This window comes from Carettochelys insculpta, chromosome 9 (assembly GCF_033958435.1).
Source record: "Carettochelys insculpta isolate YL-2023 chromosome 9, ASM3395843v1, whole genome shotgun sequence".
Lineage (NCBI taxonomy): Eukaryota > Metazoa > Chordata > Testudines > Carettochelyidae > Carettochelys > Carettochelys insculpta.
In genome coordinates this window covers 33,886,935-33,909,357 of record NC_134145.1, presented here as the reverse complement: position 1 = coordinate 33,909,357, position 22,423 = coordinate 33,886,935, and the positions used below count along the sequence as shown (strand labels likewise).

Sequence of the window (22,423 nt, the reverse complement as noted above, 5' to 3'; positions counted from 1 at the left end):
GGAACACACAATTAGAGAATTCATTTGCAAACATCTGGAAGATAACAAGGTGATAAGTGACAGTAAACATGGATTTGTGAAGAACAAATCATGTCACACCAACCTGATAGCTTTCTTTGATAGGATCCACAAGACTTCTTAAAAGGGGGAAGCAGTAGACGGTGTATACGTTGACTTCAGTGAAGCATTTGTTACAGCCTTGAATGACCTTATAAATAAGCTAGGGAAATACAGCACAGACAGGCTACTATAAGGTTGGTGCAAAACTGGTTAGATGACCGTTCGCAGGGAATAGTTATCAGTGGTTCCCAGTCATGCTGCAAGGGCATAACAAGTGGGGTTCTGCAGAGATCAGTTTGGGACAAGTTCTGTTCAATATCATCATCGATTTAGATAATGGCATAGAGAATATGCTTATAAAGTTTGCAGATGATACCAAGCTAGGAGGAGTTGCAAGTACTGTGGTAGGATTATACGCTTGAAACTCTGTAAGACAAGTGTCCCTAATTCAGGCACACTTGTGTTTTGGACCCTGGCAGGAGGAGGAGGAAGTGGCTCCCCCTTATCCCTAGCTTCTCTGGGAAAAGGAAGTGCAATGACTTCTCTGGAGGCTTTTCCTCTGCTGCTCTCATAGCACTGTGGGGTGGTGCCTAGGAGCAGCAGGGGTCACAGAGCTATGTGTGCATACCTGGGAACAGAGAGCCAGGTAAGCATCCCACCCTCTACCCCTCATGCTCTGACACCATACCTCCATCCCCCTCATGCACTCTCCCTCCGAGATCCTGCACTTACACCCCAAATACCCTCAGGGTCCAGAAAATTCCATAAAACGGTATACCCTATTTCCAAGGGGTTTTCGGAATACAGAAGTTCAAGTGCAATTCAGAAGGATTTGGAAAAATGGCCTTAAGTAAATAGGATGAAATTCAGTGAGGCCAAATGCAAAGTACCCCACTTAGGGAGGAACAATTAGTTTCACACATACACAATTGGAAGTGACTTGGATGGAGAACTGCAGAGAGAGATCTAGAGGTCATAGCGGACACCATGCTAAATATAGGTCAACAATATGACGTTGCAAAAAAAGGAAACATCTTTCTGGGATGCATAAATAGGAGTGTTGTAAGCAAGACATTGTGCAGATTAAGGCCCCTACTGAAGCATTGTGTCCAGTTCTGGGTGACACATTTCAGAAAGATGTGGACAAATTCCAGAAGGTCCAGAGAAAATCAACAAAAATTATTAAAGATCTAGAAAATATGACCTATGAGGGATGATTGAAAGGATTTGGTTTGTTTGTTCTGGATAAGAGAAGACACAGAGAGGACATAATAGCCGTGTCTACACGTGCACGCTACTTCGAAGTAGCGGCACTAACTTCGAAATAGCGCCTGTCACGGCTACACGCGCCGGGCGCTATTTCGAAGTTAACTTCGACTTTAGGCGGCGAGATGTCGAAGTCGCTAACCCCATGAGGGGATAGGAATAGCGCCCTACTTTGACGTTCAGCGTCGAAGTAGGGACCGTGTAGTCGTTGCGCGTCCCGCAACTTCGAAATAGCGGGGTCCGCCACGGCGACCATCAGCTGAGGGGTTGAGAGACGCGCTCTCTCGAGCCCCTGCGGGGCTCTATGGTCACCGTGGGCAGCAGCCCTTAGCCCAGGGCTTTTGGCTGCTGCTGCGGCAGCTGGGGATCCATGCTGCAGGCACAGGGTCTGCAACCAGTTGTCAGCTCTGTGTATTTTGTGGTGTTTAGTGCAACTGTGTCTGGGAGGGGCCCTTTAAGGGAGCGGCTTGCTGTTGAGTCCGCCCTGTGATCCTGTCTGCAGCTCTGCCTGGCACCCTTATTTCGATGTGTGCTACTTTGGCATGTAGATGTTCCCTCGCAGCGCCTATTTCGATGTGGTGCCGCACAACGTCGAAGTTGAACATCGACGTTGCCAGCCCTGGAGGACGTGTAGACGTTAGCCTATTTCGATGTAGGCTTCACGTGTAGACGTAGCCAATAGCTCTCAAGTGCCTAAAAGGGGGAGGAGGAAAATTGTTCTACTTAACCTCTGAAGGTAGGACAAGCTGCAATGGGGTTAAATTGCAGCAAGGGGAGGTTTAGGCTGGACATTAGGAAAACTTCCTAGTAGTCAGGATGGTTAAACACTGGAATGAATTGCCTAGGGAGGTTGTGGAATCTCCATCAGTGGAGATTTTTAAGAGCAGGTTAAATAAACATCTGTCAGGGATAATCCAGCTCACTGGTGTCTTCATCTACCACATGTGGTGAGCAGGGCAGTGCAATGTGGTGAAGTGCAGCTCAGGAGAGCCGCACATGTGGGGCACCCCTCCAGTCACTCTGTGCACATGCCCCACCACATGGTGGGACAAGTGCATGGTGGCAGCAGCAGAGGTGGCTCCTCCTGCTCCGGTGGGCTGCAGCTGCATTCTGGAGCAGTTCATGTGGTGGTGGCTGCAGCTGCGTTCCAGGGCGGCCTGCGTAGCGGTGCCTGCAGTTGCATTCCGGAGCAACTTCCATGAGTAATCTGGGGCAGCAATGCCTTACATCCCTTTTGGACACCCCGATCTAGATGGTGCTTAGGCCAGCTCTGAGTTCAGGGGACTCTGCTTGGTGATCTCTCAAGGTCCCTTCCAGTTTTAGTATTCTTTGATTCTATATTATGTGCACTGAAAAATCAAATAATTTGATGAACTTCCCATTTTATCCATTATCTGTCCAGTTTCAGTTGAGGATGTGGAATTTGCTGACTGCTTGTCTTGGCTTAGCAGAATTTATGTTATAGTGACCTAATAATTCCCTGGCAGAGTTATCTTGGCTTTTAATGTGAATGCATTTTTAAAATATTCAGTATTCAATGAATACATGGTGCATACACATTAAAAATTTTGGAGTGGACCGTGAATGATGAGGAATTTGAGATTAATTAAATCCTTCAGCCTGAGTATAGTGTATTAACAAAGAATTCATTTTCCCAAGCATATTCTCAAGAGATAATCTGGACTCCAAATATGAAATGATCTTATGGTGTTCCAGGGTCTACCATTCTCAGTATCAAGAAAACCAAATTGTAAGGAACATTGGGAGAAGCTCTTTGGAGGAGCAATGTGAGATACGTTACGAAGGCCTCGAGTAAACTTTCTAAAGAGCTGATATTTAATTTGAAGCATTTGATTTTTTTTTGATCCAGTGTAAGGGCAGGGGGCTAAATGGGATAATTGCTCTGGTGTCCGGTGATTTAAGGGGGCCTGGGGCTCTGTCTGCTGCCACTCTGGCAGCTGTGCCACACTCCAAGCAGTGCTGGGGCAGGAGGGAGCCACACTGCTGGCAGCACTGAAGGCCAGCTGCCTTCAGTCTTGCCCCTTTTGGGAGCTGTGGCTCCCACTCCACCCCACAATGCCTAACGGTCTGAAGGCTGTCGGCTCCGCTGGGTACTCATGTTTCTGCAGTGTCGCTTCTTTATCGTGTCGCGTAACATTGAGTAGAAATTGTTACGTTTTCCTTAGGTAACTCCGTGTTGTTCAGAGCCTACCACTGTTGAGGAGGAAAGCATTAAATTAGACTAAACCATCTTAAAGTGTCCATGTTTTAAAATAATTCCATAAACTTTTAAAAGAACATTAAGGTTAAATAAACAAATATCAGTAAACACCAAATTAAGATGCATGTGCAACTTTAACAATGACCCCTTGCAGTATGTATTATATTTATAGTTGCACTATTTTAATTACATTCAAGCATTATATCTAAAGTAGCGTAGTATCTTGCAGTTTTTTTTCTACAACCATGGTTGTTGTTGTTCAGAACAAGTGAAGATGGACCTTTTCAGTTAGATGTACATATTTTATGCCAAATTGCAATTATCAGTCCACAGCTAATTTGTGGATTTATGTTCATACTTTAATAAAATTGCAAGTATATTTTTATAATGGGAAAAGTGTGCTTTATTTTTCTACCTTTCTACTTGGTCAATAGGGGTCAACTGATCTTATTCAAACTTTTCAAAATAAATTCATATCTGGCCAGAGGCCAGGCTAGGAAAGTTTCTTAAATCGTGTTGTTAGGCTAGTGACCAGTTCTGCAAAATCAGCTGTAGCCACTACTGTTCCCAGTACAATAACATTGTATTTTAATGAAGCAGCGGTCATTATGACCATCTAATTTGGTTTAAAGTTCAGAATCCCTCAGATGATTCTTTTTTGAAACTTTGCTACACTTAGGATGCAGATGTTTTTTAAAAAAAAAAAACAAAAAATATAGGTCCAAAGTTCTTAAGCCCCAACTGTTTTCTCTAGCAAGGACTCTAGCCTCCAGGCTTAAAATTAAGATAATGATTTAAAATCAATCATTTTCAATTTTTTGACAGTTCTAATGCTCATTAAGGTTGAGGGAACTGGCTGTTCTGGAAACTGAAATCCTCTGTTTATTCACAGGTCAGATACGATGCAGGCAGATAAAGTGTGAGCTTTCTTACACTGGCCTATTGCTGACCTGAGCCCTGATTTGGAAGGACCACCTTCTATAAGGGTAAGAGGCAGTTCAGTATCCTTACTACAGGTAGTTCTCTCCTAAGCCTTTTTGTGAGAGATTTCTAATAGTGATTTACTTTGAATTTTGTATGTGGTGAGCTATTATAGTGTTAATGACTCTTCTAGTTTAGAGAATATATATGACTTAAAATATAAACCCATGGTATGAATTTATCTCAGCCCGTTGACTTGGGTTATAGAATTTAAAATCTTTTCTGGAAAAATGATATTCATTATGTGGTTTCTTGAACCATCCTTTGAAGCTCTTGGTGCTGTGTAATTAACTAGATGGACCATTTTTCTGATCTGATTTGACAGTTTTTGTTGCTTCTGTTGTAAGCTGCAGTTTTCTCTATTTATTTTGAGGAGGCAGAGAGGGAGAGAAACTAGATGCAAGTAAAAGGAGTCTGGAGTATTTGAGTTGTTCTAGGCTACCTGAATCTTTAAAAGTCAGCTGTATTAAGAGTTGATTTGGTTAATGTTATGCCATGCTCCTTTCCACTATTTATATTAGAGGTGTGTAACATTTTGCTAAACTATAGGATGAGCATCCATACTACCCCAAAAACAATTTTAAAAAACTCCCAGCATTTTTTCAAGCATCATAAGCAACAGTTTTTTTAGTCACTATAAACCATGGTATTTACCCTTTTTGTAGAAAATTTCAGAGACTCCAGTACAGGTTGAATCTCTGTGGTCCAGTAACATCTGTGGTCTAACAGGATTATGGATATTGCTGGAGCAAAGAGCTCCTGGATCAGAGAGCCTAGGCAGCTGTGGCAGGATCAAGGTGGGGCTCAGCAGCAGAGGCTGGCCAGTGGCTAGAAGGGGAGCCACACTGGTGGCCTGGTCTGGCAGTAGAGCTGGGCTGGGAGCACTGCGCCCATAGAGGACCCCAGCCTAATTTGTTGATAGACCATGGGAATGCCTGAAGTCCATGACTATAGGGTCTGGAATTGACCTCTCCTGATCTGGCAATTCCCTTATTGAGGATCAGTCAAGTCTCCAGGGTGCTGGACCATGAGGTCCAATCTGTAGTTACAAATACTCTGAAAGCATGTTTATATTTTTAACAACCATTTGTAGATACATATTCTCTTTGTATTTAAAGAAAAACTGCACCTATTTTATTCTTTCCAGTCATCTTGAAGTGTAAAGTGTAGAAAATGATTCTCATAATAAATAAAGCATGTTTCATGAGTGACTGTCCCATTGAAGTGATTTTGTTTGCAGCACTGGCAGTTTACTAATAAACAGTTGGACTCTAAGCGGGTTTTTAACTGTAATATTTCAAATAACTTAAAAATGAGATTTTGTGAACAAACAAGTTTTGTCCTGTGTTTGCAACATTTGTGACAATACCGCAGAGCTATGAGATTGCTCACTGTAACAAGGGCATAGCTTCCTGGGTTTGTGGAACTTAAACAAAAGACATGAAAATGGTGGGATATCAATGGCATTGTGGGATAAAGAAAGTTGCAAGTTGAGAACTTGTTCCATTTCTCCCTCACATCTGCGTGTAACTGCTTTCTACTCTACAATGGCCATGTCTACACTAGCAAGTTCTTTCAGAAAATCAAGCCCTTTTTCAAAAGAATATGCGGAGCGTCCACACACATAATGCGCTTTTTCGATCTGAAATCCAAAAATGTGGCTTTTGTTCTAGAAACCATCTTCTGCTCCGGGATCAGGAAGAGCACCTCTCCTTTTGAAAGCTTCTTTCGGAAAGAGTATGTTAGACACTCCGCAGGCCCTTTTTTTCAAAAGAGCAGTCCTCATGGCACCAGATTTTTTGATCCCAGGTCTGTTCTTTTGAAAGATTGGGGGCTGTGTGGATGCTCTCTATCAAAAGAGTAGATCGATCTTTCGATCTGCTTTTTTGAGTGTGGACACACTCTTTGGAAAGAAGTTTTTTTGGAGGAGATCTTCCAGAAGAACTTCTTTTGAGAGATTGCTATAGCGTAGATGTAGCCAATGTTTTTTGAAAATTTCCCAAAAGCCAGCATGCCTGTCAGTCGCTAATGGCACACTGGGATACATATTGACAGTACACTGTACTTTGCATTAACACAACTACTCCTGGAGAGTATAGGCAATACTGTCACAAGTAGCCTTGTATGTACAAGCAACATGCTAGCTGCAGTGGACTTACGTTGAAGTAAGTTGCATTGACTTAAGTTGGTTGTGAAGACACAGCCTGATCTATTTTAGGTTCTTTTGACAATTTTATCCAATATCTTGTGGGCCACCTTCTGTCTCCATTTGCAATCTAAAAGTCACCTGCTTTTCCATTCATTATGCTATAAAATCCTGTTGGTTGTTATAACAGTTATTTTTATGGAAAAGTAATAACAGCAGAATACAAAAGTAAGGACTGGCACTCCTCCAAATGACAGGAGAGGTGTCATTATGAGAGTGGTTTCTGTACTGCATCTTGCATTCATGCTCCTTTGGGGACATGATACTTCCTTACATCGACTACTGACAGATGTGTGTGGGTGTCAAAATACGTTTTCTAATAATCTTTAGATCTGTATGGAGTGAGTGTGTCAGAGCACCTGAGGGAATGTGTACTCTGAAGCTTGAAGCAAGTTACCATGAAGAAAGGCGGGGTGGAACTGAAGGTGGAGTCTTTTAAGAGTGGCCTCTTCATGTGTAGAGGCTGAAATGTATTCCTTCTAATATGTAAGAAATACAATAGCTACATTTTGAAAAGTTATTTGTGTGAATGTGTGTCTGTAAAAATCATAGTGTTTGTCTGTTTCTTTGTTGCTATTGAGTATTCTAGAAAACGGTGTTTTAGAGTGGGGGAAATACATCTTTAAGAGCCAATAAACAACTTCAGATGGAATCTTTGAGACATAAATATTGAGTTGCTTCTCTGGAGCTCTTATTCTGAAAAAGGGAAGTGGGACCAGGTTTTGGGCATTTGTGGAATATGTCATTCTTGTGGCATAGTGAGTGTTGTTTAGGTGATCATACAGCTTCAATGGCATATTGTCATGGTGATGAATGAAAGCAGCAAATGTGTTCTTGGCTCCTATTTAATTGTCAGATATGAGGTGAACAAGACTTCATCACAGGGGTCAGCAACCCCAGCATGGACAGTCAAAACCAAAAGGGATTGTGAAGAACTACAAAAAGATCTCAGAAAACTGAGTGATTGGGCAGCAAAATGGCAAATGAAATTTAATGTGGGTAAGTGTAAGGTAACGCACGTTGGAAAAAATAACCCAAATTACACGTACAACATGATGGGGTCAAATTTAGCTACGACAGATCAGGAAAGGGATCTTGGAGTTATAGTGGATAGTTCTCTGAAGACATCCATGCAGTATGCAGCGGCAGTTAGTAAAGCAAATAGGATGTTAGGAATTATTAAAAAAGGGACAGATAATAAGACAAAAGATATCATACTTCCCCTATATAAAACTATGGTACGCCCACATCTTGAGTACTGCGTGCAGATGTGGTCTCCTCACCTCAAAAAAGATATATTGGCATTAGAAAAGGTTCAGAAAAGGGCGACTAAGATGATTAGGGGTTTGGAACGGGTCCCATATGGGGAGAGGCTAGAGAGACTGGGACTTTTCAGTCTGGAAAAGAGGCGATTGAGGGGCGATATGATAGAGGTATATAAAATCATGAATGGTGTGGAGAAAGTGAATATAGAAAAATTATTTACCTTTTCCCATAATACAAGAACTAGGGGACACCAAATGAAATTGATGGGTAGTAGGTTCAAAACTAATAAAAGGAAATTTTTCTTCACACAGCGCACAGTCAACCTGTGGAACTCCTTGCCCGAGGAGGCTGTGAAGGCCAGGACACTATTAGGGTTTAAAAAAGAGCTCGATAAATTTTTGCAGGTTAGGTCCATAAATGGCTATTAGCCAGGGGTAAAGTATGGTGCCCTAGCCTTCAGTACAAGGGCAGGAGATGGATGGCAGGAGATAAATCACTTGATCATTGTCTTCTGTTCTCCTTCTCTGGGGCACCTGGCATTGGCCACTGTCGGCAGACGGGATACTGGGCTTGATGGACCTTTAGTCTGACCCAGTATGGCCATTCTTATGTTCTTATGTTCATGCGTGCCAAGAATGGCATGCAAGCCGATCTTCATTGGCACATGAGATGGGATTTCAGCCCCAGCCCTACTCCCCCATGCAGCTGGGAGCTTGCTCAAAGCCATGCCACCTGTGGATTAACAAAAGACCAGCTGATGTTGCCAACAGCACCTGAATGGTGAAATTCTGCATCTTTGTTTGTTTATTAATGAAGCTGTTGTAAGTGGGATTATTAGTATCACTTGCACTTGGACAATGCATAGAGGTCAGAAGATTAAATTTTGGCGCTCCACCTCAGAAAGGTTGCTGACCACTGCTTCATCATCAGACTGAAATTTCAGGGAGAAATAAGTCATCAGAATGTAACTGTGCAAACTACAAGTTGGTTAGAACACTTTGGATAACAACCCATGATATGGGTTCTGTGGGTAATGACTGCAAACCACTGAGGCCCCCAGGTCTTTCATCTGCAAAACTGAACCTTCTTTGGCACGCTGAGCTCTTCAACACTATGTCATGGTATTGGTTCAATACCTGGAAAAAAACATCTTCTAAAGAGTCCTCATTGACTTCTGCAGCACACTGAGCTTTCCTTTGCAGTCTTGTATCCTAGCTATGAACTGAAGAAAATTTTTTCTAGCTGGAGACAGTACTGCTCCATAACAGTTAAATTATATTTACCTTTCACTCTCATCTCCCTCATCCTCCAATTTTGTAATGGGAACCTTTTGAAATCACTGAGTTGTACATCTAGTTACTGTTATTGTCTTAAATAGCTAATCAAACTGTGGGACCCTGTGCGAGAGTAGAGAGTGATACTGGACTCTCTTTTTTTTTTCTTCGACCATAGTCTTGTTTATTTATATGGCATTTACAAAGTCCTCTTTCTCTGATGAACACAGCAGAAACCTAACCAAAGGAGATCCTTCATTGGTTACATCAGGAAGCCTCTTTAATTAGCAGCAGATTCCAAAATTCCCTCTCTAGCTCCTTCCACAGTGTAACCAGGTGCAACTCACCACCTTGATGCCTCCTGCTGGTCACATGGGGATTAGTCTGTCCAGCCTCCAGAGTGCCTTCTTCTGGCTGGTGTCTCACTCGCTGTGGCCTATAAGCCTGTTCTCTACATTATATCCAGACCCACATCCTTCTTTGACCACAGAGCCCTTCCCTCAGGCAACTGCCCTACTGCAGTGCTCCATACTCTGAGGGCCTCCTCTTCTTGGGAACCCTTAGGCCCCTATACCCACCTTGCGTCAGTCACCCACTGCCTGTCTTCATCTAATCCCTTACGCAGGGGCAAACTGCAGTCTGAAATGGATGCTCATGATTGGCAAGGGTTTGGACTGCTGCCTGCCACTGCCCTTGCTGCCTCTCTGCCATCTTAGTACCCTCAGGCCTTGCCTCAGGCCCTGCAGCCTGGGGCTTGCCTGGCTAGAGCTTTAAATATAAGCTCATGATATAAAAAGTGAGGAATGTGAGAGTTACAGGGTGCTCCCTCAAAGTATAGAATGTCACAGTGTGTTCACATCAATCAGTGTTGATGAGATTTAATCCAACCCATAACAACTTCAAAATGTTTGGCATTATTTCTTCTTGTGGAGTTTATTCAGCGACAAAACTATTAACTAAATTGACATTTAAACGATCACTAGGTTTCAGAGCTAACACCTAATAATAGTTTAAATATCAATTTAGTTAACAGACTTCACTTCATTAGTTTTTACTAGGTTCACAAATTTTCCTGATAACTGTAGGGCTTAATGATTTAGGTTTTAAGCAAAATTAAAATTTTAGATTTGAAGGGGAATATAGCAGCCACCACAGACAAGTACCAATTAACTCTTGCCTTTTCAGAGGTATAAATGAATGTCAGAACATAGTAAAATAGTACTTGTTTCTACTCAAAATGCTGCCATAAAGTGTCTTGGTTGCTCTTCTGAGCATGATGTAATGCACATTCAACTGACCTTTCCAAGTTCCCATCCCACTAGAGACAGAACAACATACTTTTGCCCAGAGTCTCAATTCCTAAAGTCAAGTGGTAAGATCAGCTTTAATTTCTCATAGATTGAAAAAGGAAATAAAGTTTTCCTGCTTTTTCAACTTCCACTCATTTCTTAATGTTGAATGAACTAGTAATTGAATTGAACAGCACTGAATAAACTGAAATTAAGACAATATTTTAATCTGTCATGGAGGAAGAGACTACTGCTGTTTTCAAAGTTGGTTTAGCACTGCATCAGTCTCTTTTGTTCCAGGGGATTAGCCACTAGATTCTACCAATTCATTAGAATATGTCACTAGCAAATATTTCCTAGTTTAAAATAATTTAGGTTCTTCTTTGAGTGGTCCCCGTGGGTGCTCCACAATAGGTGTCGGGCTCGCCCGGCGCCGCAGATGGGAAATCTTCCAGCAGTTTCTCCTGGATTGCGCATGCGCCGGCACGCGCCGCCCCCCTGCACGCCCCCAGCCGCGTGTGCGATCCGGTCCCCGCCAGTTCCTTCTCAACCACCATCGGCTGCAGACGGAATCCACTCAGGCTAAGGCCAGAGTCAGATTAAATACTGGGTTTTTTCTACGTGTCATTTGTTGTTTTTGGTTATTAAACAAAAAAAAAAAAGAGAGAAAGCAAAGACAAAGAGAATATCAGCAAAAAAAAAGAAAGAGAGAAGCGGAGAAGAGAAGAGCAGGCGTGAAGGCCATTTAGGCCGCCCGCTGCCCCGCAGGCCAGTGATCACTATTTGGGGTGGAAAGGCACGGATTAAGTGCTAAGTACGCTATTAACAGTAAAGGACTCACCGCAATGGCCTCTTCAGGTTTTAAAAAGTGTGAGTCATGCCGTGAAGCTATGCTGGCCTCCGTGGGGCATAGCGAATGCATCCGATGCCTGGCGGAATCACAGGCTACCCAGAAGTGTTCTCATTGTGTTAAGCTCACAGCCAGGGCCAGGAAGGACAGAGCAACGAGGCGTAAAATGCTCTTGTTGATAAGGCTCTCCAGCCGGACTTGCCGGAGAAGCCTCACCCAGAAGGGCCCTCTGGGTTGCATAAGAGGAGGGCAGTTTTCTCTGACCCCCTCAGTGCAGAAACGGAGGAAACTCTCCCTGGCTCAATCCTTGCCAGTGTTTGCAGCGAGCAGGACGAGCGGAGCACACAGCCCCCAGCCACATACTCAGGCAAGTGGCAGCGCGGCAGTGCACATGGCAGAGGCTGAGCCTCCGGTTATACAACAGCCGGCACGCATGGCGCCTAGAGCGTCAGCGAGGCAGGCACTGGCCCCCACGGCATCAACGGTGCAGGGGTGCCAGGCACGGAGTCTGCAGGCACTGGAGGAGGATACCCACGCGGCACCGCAGCTGACGGTGCTGAGCACGGCACTGACAGTGGGGCCGAGATCCCTGGCACGGGAGGGGGTGGTGCCGGCCCCGCAGGGGAGGGGCAAGGCAAAATCAAAAGCCCGGCACTGCAGTCCATCTCCGGACAGGGCTGCGCTGCTGTTAGCACGAAGCCCTCCCCCTGTGATACATACGCCGCACCGAAGGCCTGTGTCTCCACCAGCCCATCCGGAACCTCCTTCTCCGTTCCTCCAACCAATGTCACCCTGGCTTGGGCCACCTTCACCATTTCTGGGATTAGATCCCCTGGAGTACTATCACAAGCCAGTTTCACCTCTATCTGTGTCGTCGCGGAGGTCTCGCTCTCCCAGACATCAGGGGTACGCACCCCGTGAGTGGTCTAGCTCTCCATCCCTGGACCCTTGCCCATGCTGCCATGGTCGTCCTTATCATGCTGGACACAGACACCACATGCCTACACCCAGGGGCAGGTCCCCCCTGGCCGCTCAATACCCCTGTGGGCACTCCCGATCGGGGACGGAAACACAGTTGTCTCAAGGGGAGTTAATTTTAGAACCCCGAGACTTTCCTTCACAATCCTCCAGCGAGCAAGTGTATCATCGACCTCAGGAGCCCGAGGGTTCGAGGGAGGTTTACCCTAGTGGTTCCTCCTCATCCTCCCCAGATGAGGCCATGGCCCCCGGGGATGTCTCTCCCCTGGATGACCTTAAACAGTTTCAGGAGCTGTTTAAAAGGGTGGCTTTCACGCAAGACATTCAAACGGCAGAGGTGCAGGAGAAACATCACAAACTCCTGAAAAATTTGAGACCCCCGGCGTCATCCAAAATTGCTATTCCGCTGGACGAAGCCATTTTGGAGTCAGCCACTACTATATGGCAGACTCCGGCCTCTGTTCCGCCTACGAACAAGAGAGCGGATAAGAAGTACTTCGTCCCGGCAAAGGGCATGGAGTTCCTCTTCAGTCACCCACAACCAAATTCTTTGGTGGTCAAGTTGTCCCAGCAGAGGTCAAAGGCTTCTCAATACAAATCGGGGGGATCGGACAAAGATGCTAAGAAGCTAGAGCTGTTTGGCGGGAAGGTATATTCCTCTCCTACCCTGCTTTTGAGAATGGCAAATTATGGGCACACCTAGCAAACCATAATTTTGATAATTACTCCAGGCTTACTCCCCTCATGGATTCACTTCCAGAAGACAAAAAGACTGTGTTAAAGGCGATTATTCAAGAGGGCTACGCAGCATCGCGGATGGGAGTCCAGATTGCCCTGGACGTGGTGGACACGGCGGCACGTTCAATGGCTACAGCAGTGGTTATGTGTAGAGAATCCTGGCCCCAGACGTCGGGTATCCCGAGGGACCTACAGGCAAAGATCGTGGACCTTCCCTTTGATACACACAAGCTGTTTGCAGACTCAACCGACTCGGTCCCTCACTCCAGTAAGGACTTGAGAGCTACACTTAGAGCCTTGGGCATTTTTCTCCCCCATACAGGAGGGAAAAATTTTATCCTCAGCAAAGATGCTACGCTTACAACCACAGCGTGCTCAATATCAACGGGGCTACGGCCAAGGGCGCTATCAACAGCAGCAACAGTACAGAACTCGTAGGTCACGTTCTCAACAAAGCCGTACACCCTTGGGTCAGGCCCAAAGGCAACAAGTTTGACGGGTATGTCGGGGGCTACACTATCAATACCCTCGCTCAATGCCACTCTCATCTCATGTTCCATCATCGCCTCAGACCGTTCCACTCCCAATGGCAAAAGATCACCACAGACAAATGGGTGCTGGAGATCATAGCCACGGGTTGCGCGATCCCCTCCCAGTCGCTTCCACCGACGAAGCCTCCCACCAGGCCTCACCTCAGGGATGCTGCCATGAGGCGAGGCTCAAGCAGAAGGTGAATCACCTTATGTTCATAGGGGCGGTGGAAAGAGTGCCGGAATAATTCCAGGGGAATGTTTTTATTCACACTACTTCCTACCAGAGAAGAAAACAGGAGACTGGAGGCCCATCTTAGATCTTCGGGGCCTCAACCATTACTTGAGCAAGCAACGTTTTCAGATGATCACAGTCGCCTTGATACTCACGGCACTGGACGATGGAGACTGGGTTGCAGCACTCGACTTACAAGATGCTTACTTTCATATAACAATCCACCCGGCACACAGACGCTTCCTCCGCTTCACGATTGGCCAGGAGCACTTCCAGCACAGGGTTCTTCCGTTCGGCCTCTCCTCGGCCCCCAGAGTCTTTACCAAAACCCTGGCAGTGGTGTCAGCCTACCTGCACAGACAGGGGGTGTTTATTTTTCCCATATCTGGGCGACTGCCTGCAAAAAGGGGCCTCGAAGGCAGAGGTCTCGTGCATGATACGCATCACAGTGGACACGTTTTCTTCACTGGGCCTAGTCATCAACCTCGCAAAGTCAAAGTCTGAACCCACACAACATATAGAGTTCATAGGGGCACGCATAAACTCTATCACAGCAAGGGTGTACCTACCCGACGCCTGCTTCCACGCCATCAGTTCGCTGGTGCAAGTCATCACATACAGCCCCACGGCGCCGGTCTTAACGTGCTTACAGCTGCTGGGCCACATGGCGGCAGCGACGTTTGTGGTACAGAATGCCAGGTTGCACATGTGAAGCCTGCAGCATTGGCTGGCGAGCCTTTACAAACCGGCATCCCACAGTGTCCACAGGGTGGTGTCGCCCACAACAGAGGTGCGCAGATCCCTGGCGTGGTGGGAAAACCCCGAGAATCTGCTAGTGGGGGTGCCTTTTCACCAACCTCAAATTTCTATTTTTCTTACTACCGACGCCTTCCACATATGATGGGGAGCACACATCGGCGACAAGGAAACGCAAGGGCTATGGTCCCCTGCGGAACAGACACTGCACATAACCATACTGGAGCTCAGAGCAGTGTTCAACGCCTGCAAACATTTTCGAGATTACCTACATGGCAAAGTAGTCGGGATTCAATACTGACAATACCTCCACTATGTTTTACATCAATTGACAAGGAGGAGCACGATCCCGTGCCCTATGTGCGGAAGCAGTCCGATTGTAGAATTGGTGCATTGCCAACAACATAACGTTGAAAGCCTCGTACTTGCTGGGTGCTCACACCGTGAAAGCAGATCAGCTGAGCAGGCGCTTCACAATCACGCACGAATGGCAGATCCGCTCCGATCTGCTACGGCGCATTTTTCATACATGGGGGTTTCCCCAGATCGATCTGTTTGCCACCCAGTACAATAAAAAGTGTCCCCAGTACTGCTCCAGGGCAGGAGTGGGGGCAGGGGGTCCCTGGGGGACGCATTCATGTTTTCATGGAGGGGCTCCCTACTTTACGCGTTTCCCCCGCAGTGCTTATCCACAAGGTCTTGCACAAAGCCAGAAGGGAGAGAGCTCGCATGATACTCATAATCCCGCTTGGGATTGGCAGCAATGGTTTCCCTTGCTTCTGCACATGTTGGACCTCCCACCTCTCCCTCTACTGGTGGCGCCAGACTTACTCACGCAGGCTCAGGGGTCCATAGTGCACCCGCACCCTCAGGGTCTGCACCTACAAGCATGGCTAATCCATGGCTCAGCTCCTTAAAGAGCACGTGTATGGAGGGAGTACAACAAGTCCTGGAACGTAGCCGAAGGACCTCCACCAGGAAGACCTACAAGCAGAAATGGACTCGATTCACAGCCTGGTGTTCCGCCAAGCAGTTAGCTCCCCTTGACGTTCCTATACCTGTAATACTAGGATACTTATTGGACCTCAAGAGAGGCAGACTTTCTCTATCCTCGCTAAAAGTCCACCTCGCCGCTATATCAGCCTTTCGGCATACAGAGGAAGGGCCCACGGTATTCGCCCATCCTATTGTTACCAGGTTCTTGAAGGGGCTGGTAAACCTGTACCCCCCTCGGAAACCGTTTCCACCATTGTGGAATTTGGACTTGGTGCTCAGCACACTATCGGGTCTACCTTTTGAACCATTAGCCACAGTTCCCATATGTCTCCTTATGATAAAAACAACCTTCCTCCTTGCAACTACGTCAGCCTGCAGGGTGAGTGAGCTCGTGGCAGTCATGGCAATGCCGCACTGCACAGTATTCTCAAAGGAGGCGGTAAGCTTAAGGCTGCACCCAGCCTTTGTTCCAAAAGTCTCTTCAGAGTCCAATCTTAATGAGCCAATAGTTTTACCCTCGTTTTACCTGAAGTCTCACAGCTCCGGCAAGGAGGCATGCCTGCATCTCCTGGATGGGAGGAGAGCGTTGGCCTTCTACATAGACAGAACTAAGTCCTTCCGTAAAACGGAGAGGCTCCTAGTCTGTCTCGCTCCCAGGTCAAAAGGAGAAGGTCTCTCTTCACAGAGAATCTCAAAGCACATTGTGTCCTGTATAAAAATGTGTTACGACCTTCAAAATGCTCGTTTGCTGGCCCCACCCAGGGCTCACTCCACCAGGGCGGTGGCAGTGTCAACAGCCTTCTTCAAGGGCATTGCGTTAAAAAACATCTGTAGAGCGGCGACCTGGTCATCTTACGACACCTTCACTGAGCATTATGCCCTGCCTCAGGTATTCGAAGAGGATACCCGTCTGTCGACAGTAGTCCTCTCGGGGGCAAGCTGCACATAAACCGATTATCCACCTCCTTACTTGGGTTACTGCTGGGTAGTCACCTATTGTGGAGCACCCACGGGGACCACTCGAAGAAGAAAGAGAAGTTACTCACCTGTAGTAATGATGGTTCTTCGAGATGTGTCCCTGTGGGTGCTCCGCCACCCGCCCATCCTCCCCGCTTCGGATCTTTGTCTAGTGTTTTTCAGGAGCATCCGAGGCGGTTGGTCAAGGAGCTGGTGGGGACCGGATCGCGCACGTGGCCGGGGGTGCGCAGGGGGGCGGCGCGCGCCGGCGCATGCGCGATCCAGGAGAAACTGCTGGAAGATTTCCGATCTGCAGCACCAGGCGAGCCCGACACCTATTGTGGAGCACCCACGGGGACACATCTCGAAGAACCATCGTTACTACAGGTGAGTAACTTCTCTTTATAATTTCTAATTTAATTTTAAATGGGTTAGCATTAAAAGAAAATTATTTAATTTAAATTAAAAATTCCATTTAAATAAATCTTATTTAAAATGTTATTTCTAGATTTTTACAAATGAAGATAAATTTAGAAGTGTGACTTGAGTGTACCAGATGATAGCCTGCATGTTCAGACAGCCTGAAGCAATAACTTAAAGAGGTATGAACTGACAAATACTAACAAAGGCACATGAAATACACAAACAAAAAGCCCAAACTAAACCAATAGGAAGACTTGCTTACTTACCATATCCACAGTTATGGGTCACCAGTGTAGTAAAGATGAACTTTGGTTGTATGTGTGTGGTCCCTCTACTGCTCCAGACTGCTGGCCAAGCATACCTCGAATGCACTTCACTGTGACCACAAGATCCATTAAGGGACAAAGTCACCAGGGTAGGTTTATTATCAATGAAGCAAGGGAGTACCACCTAGCAGACCTTGAGGCTACTAAGATGTGTGCATATGACAATGGGTGCAACTCAGTGAATGGTGTGACTTTCCATTCCCCCCTCGGCTGTACAAAGCTACTCCCTCTGAGATGCATATTGATACCCTGATGTAAACAACTTAATATCGCTCCCAGTGTCACCTTGTACATGAGGTGGGTTGATCAAATCATCTACTACAGGTTGAACCTCTCTAATCTGGCTCTCTTGGAACCTGATCAGTGCCAGACGAGAGAATTTGCCAGACCGTGGAAGGTCAGTATCGTCTATCAGCATTACTAACACTTTCACTGGGTTCTAAGAAGAAATTTAGGGCTAAATTACAGTTAAATAACACTATAGAACACTGAGAGCCACAGCGGGTGGCTGGAAACAAATTTTAGGGGACCATGGGAAACTTGGCCATGTGCATGATAGATGTTCATCCAGTTAACTAATATCGTGCCAGATTAGGGATATTGCCATATGAGAGAGTGCTGGATTAGAGAGGTTCAACCTGTACATACTCTCATCTTGACCTTTTAGAGAGGTCAGTGTATTCCTGTTACCTTTGGGGAACATTTTTGTTCCATCCTTGTTATTGAGGTGTTCTGATACCAGGGTGTGTCTGCGTAAGTACTTTGTAACTAGCACATCCCAGGAATATGTATTTCTGCAATATCCACCCTGTTCTTGACAGATTCTTTGAGCAGCTCTTGCCTCATAAAAGGCCTTTAATACAAGGGCTTATGTCTCAGGCCATCATCCTTGTCCATACTTTGTTTCTAAGCTTCTAACAAGTAAAAATAAAACTAAATAGATTACTGATTGGAAGATACTTAGAAAAAAAATGTTATAGCAATGTTTGTTTTGCTTAAAGGAAAAATGCACTGGAATGTAATTATGAAAGCTAATGATCTTTAAAGTAAAATTAGTACTAAAAGCAGAGGGGTATTTTGAATGCTTATTATAAAAATATATAATCTACTTGTTTACATTTCCAGCAAATTCTGCCTTTGTTCTCTTTTCTAAGATCACTTTTTAGATTGGGGTAATTTATAGTAAGATGCTTTAAACAGTTTTGTAATATCCTCTTTCAGTGGTTTAAATTAAAGATACAATCGTTTACAGCCATCCAATATTACAATGCTCTTTCTCCTGGAATTGCTATCTGCAGCCAAAACTGGTATTCGTATTTGATGTGGGTGGACTTTGAAGGTGTCTGGTTATGAGAACAAGAACCTCCAGAAGCAGAATCTCATGTCCTTTTCTACCTCTCATTGCCATGCTTATGTTTTCCCACCTCTTTTCCTTGCATGTCTGCCTAGTTTTACTGTTTTGCTATACAGTACGGATTTCTTGTGGCTAAAGAATCAATAGGCATTTTAACATTTACATAATGTGAAGGTTCATTCTTCATGTTGCCAAGACTGGTCTTTGCTGCTCTGTTCTTTGCAACACTTTTTGTGGTTCCTGAGCGCAAGGTCAGATCATGAGCACTCCAGATTGGAAGGAAAAAAGTAAATGGCCAAATAGCCAGATCAGCATCTCCTGTTTTTTTGTTGATATGGTGGAAGCAGCTAAGAAATGAAAACATGGCGACGTAGAAGACAGTCGGAGATCAGAATAACATCTAGAACTTTCCATCAACCTCCTTTGAATGCAATTGTTTAGCCATGTAATGAAAAGTATTCATAATGCATGGGAATTAATTCCTTCTACACCCACCATCTTCCATATACTGATGATGTAATATTTATTTTTAATCTAGGTTAGGTTCTATTTGTCATCCACTTCTGTTCTGTTGAAACTGATTTTGCCAGAAGCAGTGACTTACAAGAAACCTTTTTTTTTTTTTTTTTGCAGGTGGACTGATGTAGGAGGAAATAGTAGAAATTTGACACTATAAATTTTTTTAGAATTTGTTAAACATTTACCAATTCTGGTCTAATTTCTCCAATTTCTGTGGTCAGAGTCTTTATTTTCCTCCTATATCTGGCATGCAGCACCAGTTCTGTTTGATGCTGAAACTCAATATTTTAAAATAAAAAAGATGACTGGATTTGAGTTTTCGTACAGACTGAATGGCAAATGATGCGAGGATGCTAGAAGCAGTTCATTTTGTTCCTGAGTTAATTACCTTTTATGTCTTTGTCTTTTACATCTTCAGGCTCGCTTCTCATATATGCGAACAAAATATCTCTTCATTTCTTGGTTAGTAGTATTTATTGGCAGCTGGATTTTATACGTTCAGTATTCCACTTATACAGAGCTATGCAGAGGTCATAACTGTAAGAAAATTATAGTAAGTATATCTGTATGTCATTTGTTAAGCTTTTTAATCACCTGTGAATCTACTTTTGAATTATTCAGTAGTTACCATCAAAAGTAGTACTGACTATTATATTTCACAATACAATAATCTTAATTTCAGTTACCTATATCTGAAACCAATTATTTTTGTGTTTTATTTTCTTATCAGTTAAATCTCCTGAACCACTCTGTGATCCAACTCATTTGGGGCAGTTTTGTTAAGGGAGCATCTATCATAATTGACATGTTAATTTTAAGTGAGTGATTCCCCTGGCCTTTTGTGCATTTTAAGGAGTTAAGAAAATTATGTGTGCTTCTTGGGAATCCGCAAAACATTCTGGTGGAACCCTGGTTATATAAAAGAGGAGCATCTGGCAGTGTGTTCACCACAGGGACCCTGCAGATTTGGAACTTTCTCCTTCACAATCCAGCATAATTTTAGTTTTATTAGACTTTTTAGTGCATGCTCTCCATTTGTTTTTTTCCAGGTGCCAAGGATTGGGAGGATTTAGGTGAATGACTGTAACAATCTCAAATAAGATTTTGGTTGCTGGTGTATTCTACCTTAATTATTAGTCCAAAGGGAGTTGCTAGAATACTCTAATCTTATCTTTATACTTGAATTTTTAAAATGTTGGTGTGCCTACAGCAAACAATAAATATCCCTTTATACCGAAGGAATGTATAGATTAAATGAAATTATCTCAGAACGGTAAAATTTGAGGATTCCATGTAAAAGTTGAGTTACATGTTAGCATATCCCTTAACCAAAGGCATTTGCAGTGTGCTTCTGATATTTTTGTCCTTCCCCCACCCTCCCAGGGGGGTCAGGCACATTATCTGATGCTATCTAGTGTGTAGTTTTTGTTTTTGTTTTTGATAAATCTTTTATGATTGAGAGTAAAAAGTCCATTTATCCAAAGTTTCCTTTTATTCAAATCTGCGTCCCAGTTTGAATCGTTTACCCAGTAAGTCCATGATCTTGCAAACTGCTCTATGTGGGCAGACGTCTGAACCTGCAGAGAGTGCATTAGCTGCAATGTTCTGCTGTATTCTAGCCTATATATAGTGTCTTTATGCAGATGTAGAGGTTCGCCTTTGTGGAGCAGCTTGCAGAATTGGGGCATATCTGAATACTTTTGGACCCCCAGAAATAATTCAGAGTTTATATGGCTTTTTTTCATTTTACAGGACAAAAGCCTAGGTACTGGAAAAGATAGCAGATGTTTTGTTTCCTTTTTCTGTTCTTCAGCTCTTTTTAGAAATTATTTACTCTGTCTTTCAGTGTGATAAATATAAGACTGGAGTTATTGATGGATCAGCATGTAGTAGCCTTTGTGCTAGAGAAACTCTGTATTTTGGAAAATGTTTGTCAACAAAACCCAGTAACCAGGTATGACTTTTTATGACCTAATATATGATTCTTTATCTAAACTAGGTTTGGGCTTTTTTGGGAAGGTGGGGGTGGGGTGGGGAAGGGCAAAATGTTAAATAAGCCTTATTGTAAATGACTTGACTTGAGTTACATTTTATTTATTAAAAATTTTGCTCACTGATCTGTTAAAGGGATGGCAAATTTAAACTATGGATCCTGTGGCACAGAACTCATAGAATCCCATTCGAAAAGAAAGAAATCTGAGTAGTCAACCAGTATAGAACTCTTATCTTAGAAACAGCAATTCAGAATAGTAACAGAGAGAAAACCGTGCTAGTCTATATACTATCAAAACAAAAAAGTAGTAAAGTAGCACTTTAAAGACGAACAAAATAATTTATCGGGTGAGCTTTCATGGGACAGACCCACTTCTTCAGACCATAGCCATACCAGAACAGACTCAATATTTAAGGCATAGAGAACCAAAAATAGTAATCAAGGTTGACAAATCGGAAAAAAATTATCAAGGTGAGCAAATCAGAGAGCAGGGGGTGGCAGAGGAGTTAAGAATTAGATTAAGCCAAGTATGCAAAAGAGCCCCTATAATGACTGAGAAAATTCACATCCTGGTTCAAACCACATGTTAATGTGTCGAATTTGAATATAAAAGAGAGTTCAGCAGCCTCTCTTTCAAGACTGTTGTGAAAATTCCTCTTCAGTAAGACGCAGACTTTTAAGTCATTAACAGAATGGCCCACTGCATTAAAATGTTGGCTGACTGGTTTGTGGGTCAGGAGTTTTTATGTCTGTTTTGTGCCCATTAACTCTCTGTCTGAGAGAGTTTGAAGTCTGTCCAATATAGAAAGCATCTGGGCATTGTTGGCACATGATGGCATATATGATGTTAGTTGAGGAACATGAGAATGTGCCTGTGCTTCTGTGAATAACCTGGTTAGGTCCAGTGATGGTATCTCCAGTATAGGTATGTGGACAAAGCTGGCAGCGGGCTTTGTTGCAAGGAGAAGTTCCAGGACAAGTGTTCCTGCAGTATAGACTGTGGCTGTTGGTGAGAATCCTCATAAGGTTGGGAGGTTGTCTGTAGGAGAAAACAGGCTTGTCACCTAGGGCCTTCTGGAGTGTGGCATCCTGATTAAGGATAGGTTGTAGGTCTTTAGTTATGAGTTGCAGCGGTTTGAGTTGGGGGCTGTACGTAATGACCAATGGTGTTCTGTTCTCGGCTTTTTTGGGCCTATCTTGGAGTA

The 22,423-nt window shown here is 44.2% G+C and overlaps 1 protein-coding gene across 5 annotated transcripts in view; it reads left to right on the top strand.

Moving 5' to 3' along the window:
- The window catches only part of DIPK1A (divergent protein kinase domain 1A), a 63,204-nt gene that overhangs the window by 25,641 nt on the left and 15,140 nt on the right, over positions 1 to 22,423 (top strand). For 3 of the 5 annotated variants that reach the window (XM_075003550.1, XM_075003549.1, XM_075003553.1), the window contains exons 2-3: positions 19,644 to 19,778; positions 21,072 to 21,179. In XM_075003550.1, the coding sequence (XP_074859651.1) occupies positions 19,644 to 19,778; positions 21,072 to 21,179 (243 nt within the window). Of the gene's footprint in view, positions 1 to 4,439; positions 4,534 to 7,634; positions 7,734 to 17,111; positions 17,206 to 19,643; positions 19,779 to 21,071; positions 21,180 to 22,423 lie in introns of those variants that run through there. The other 2 variants (XM_075003552.1, XM_075003551.1) reach the window with 2 other exon arrangements.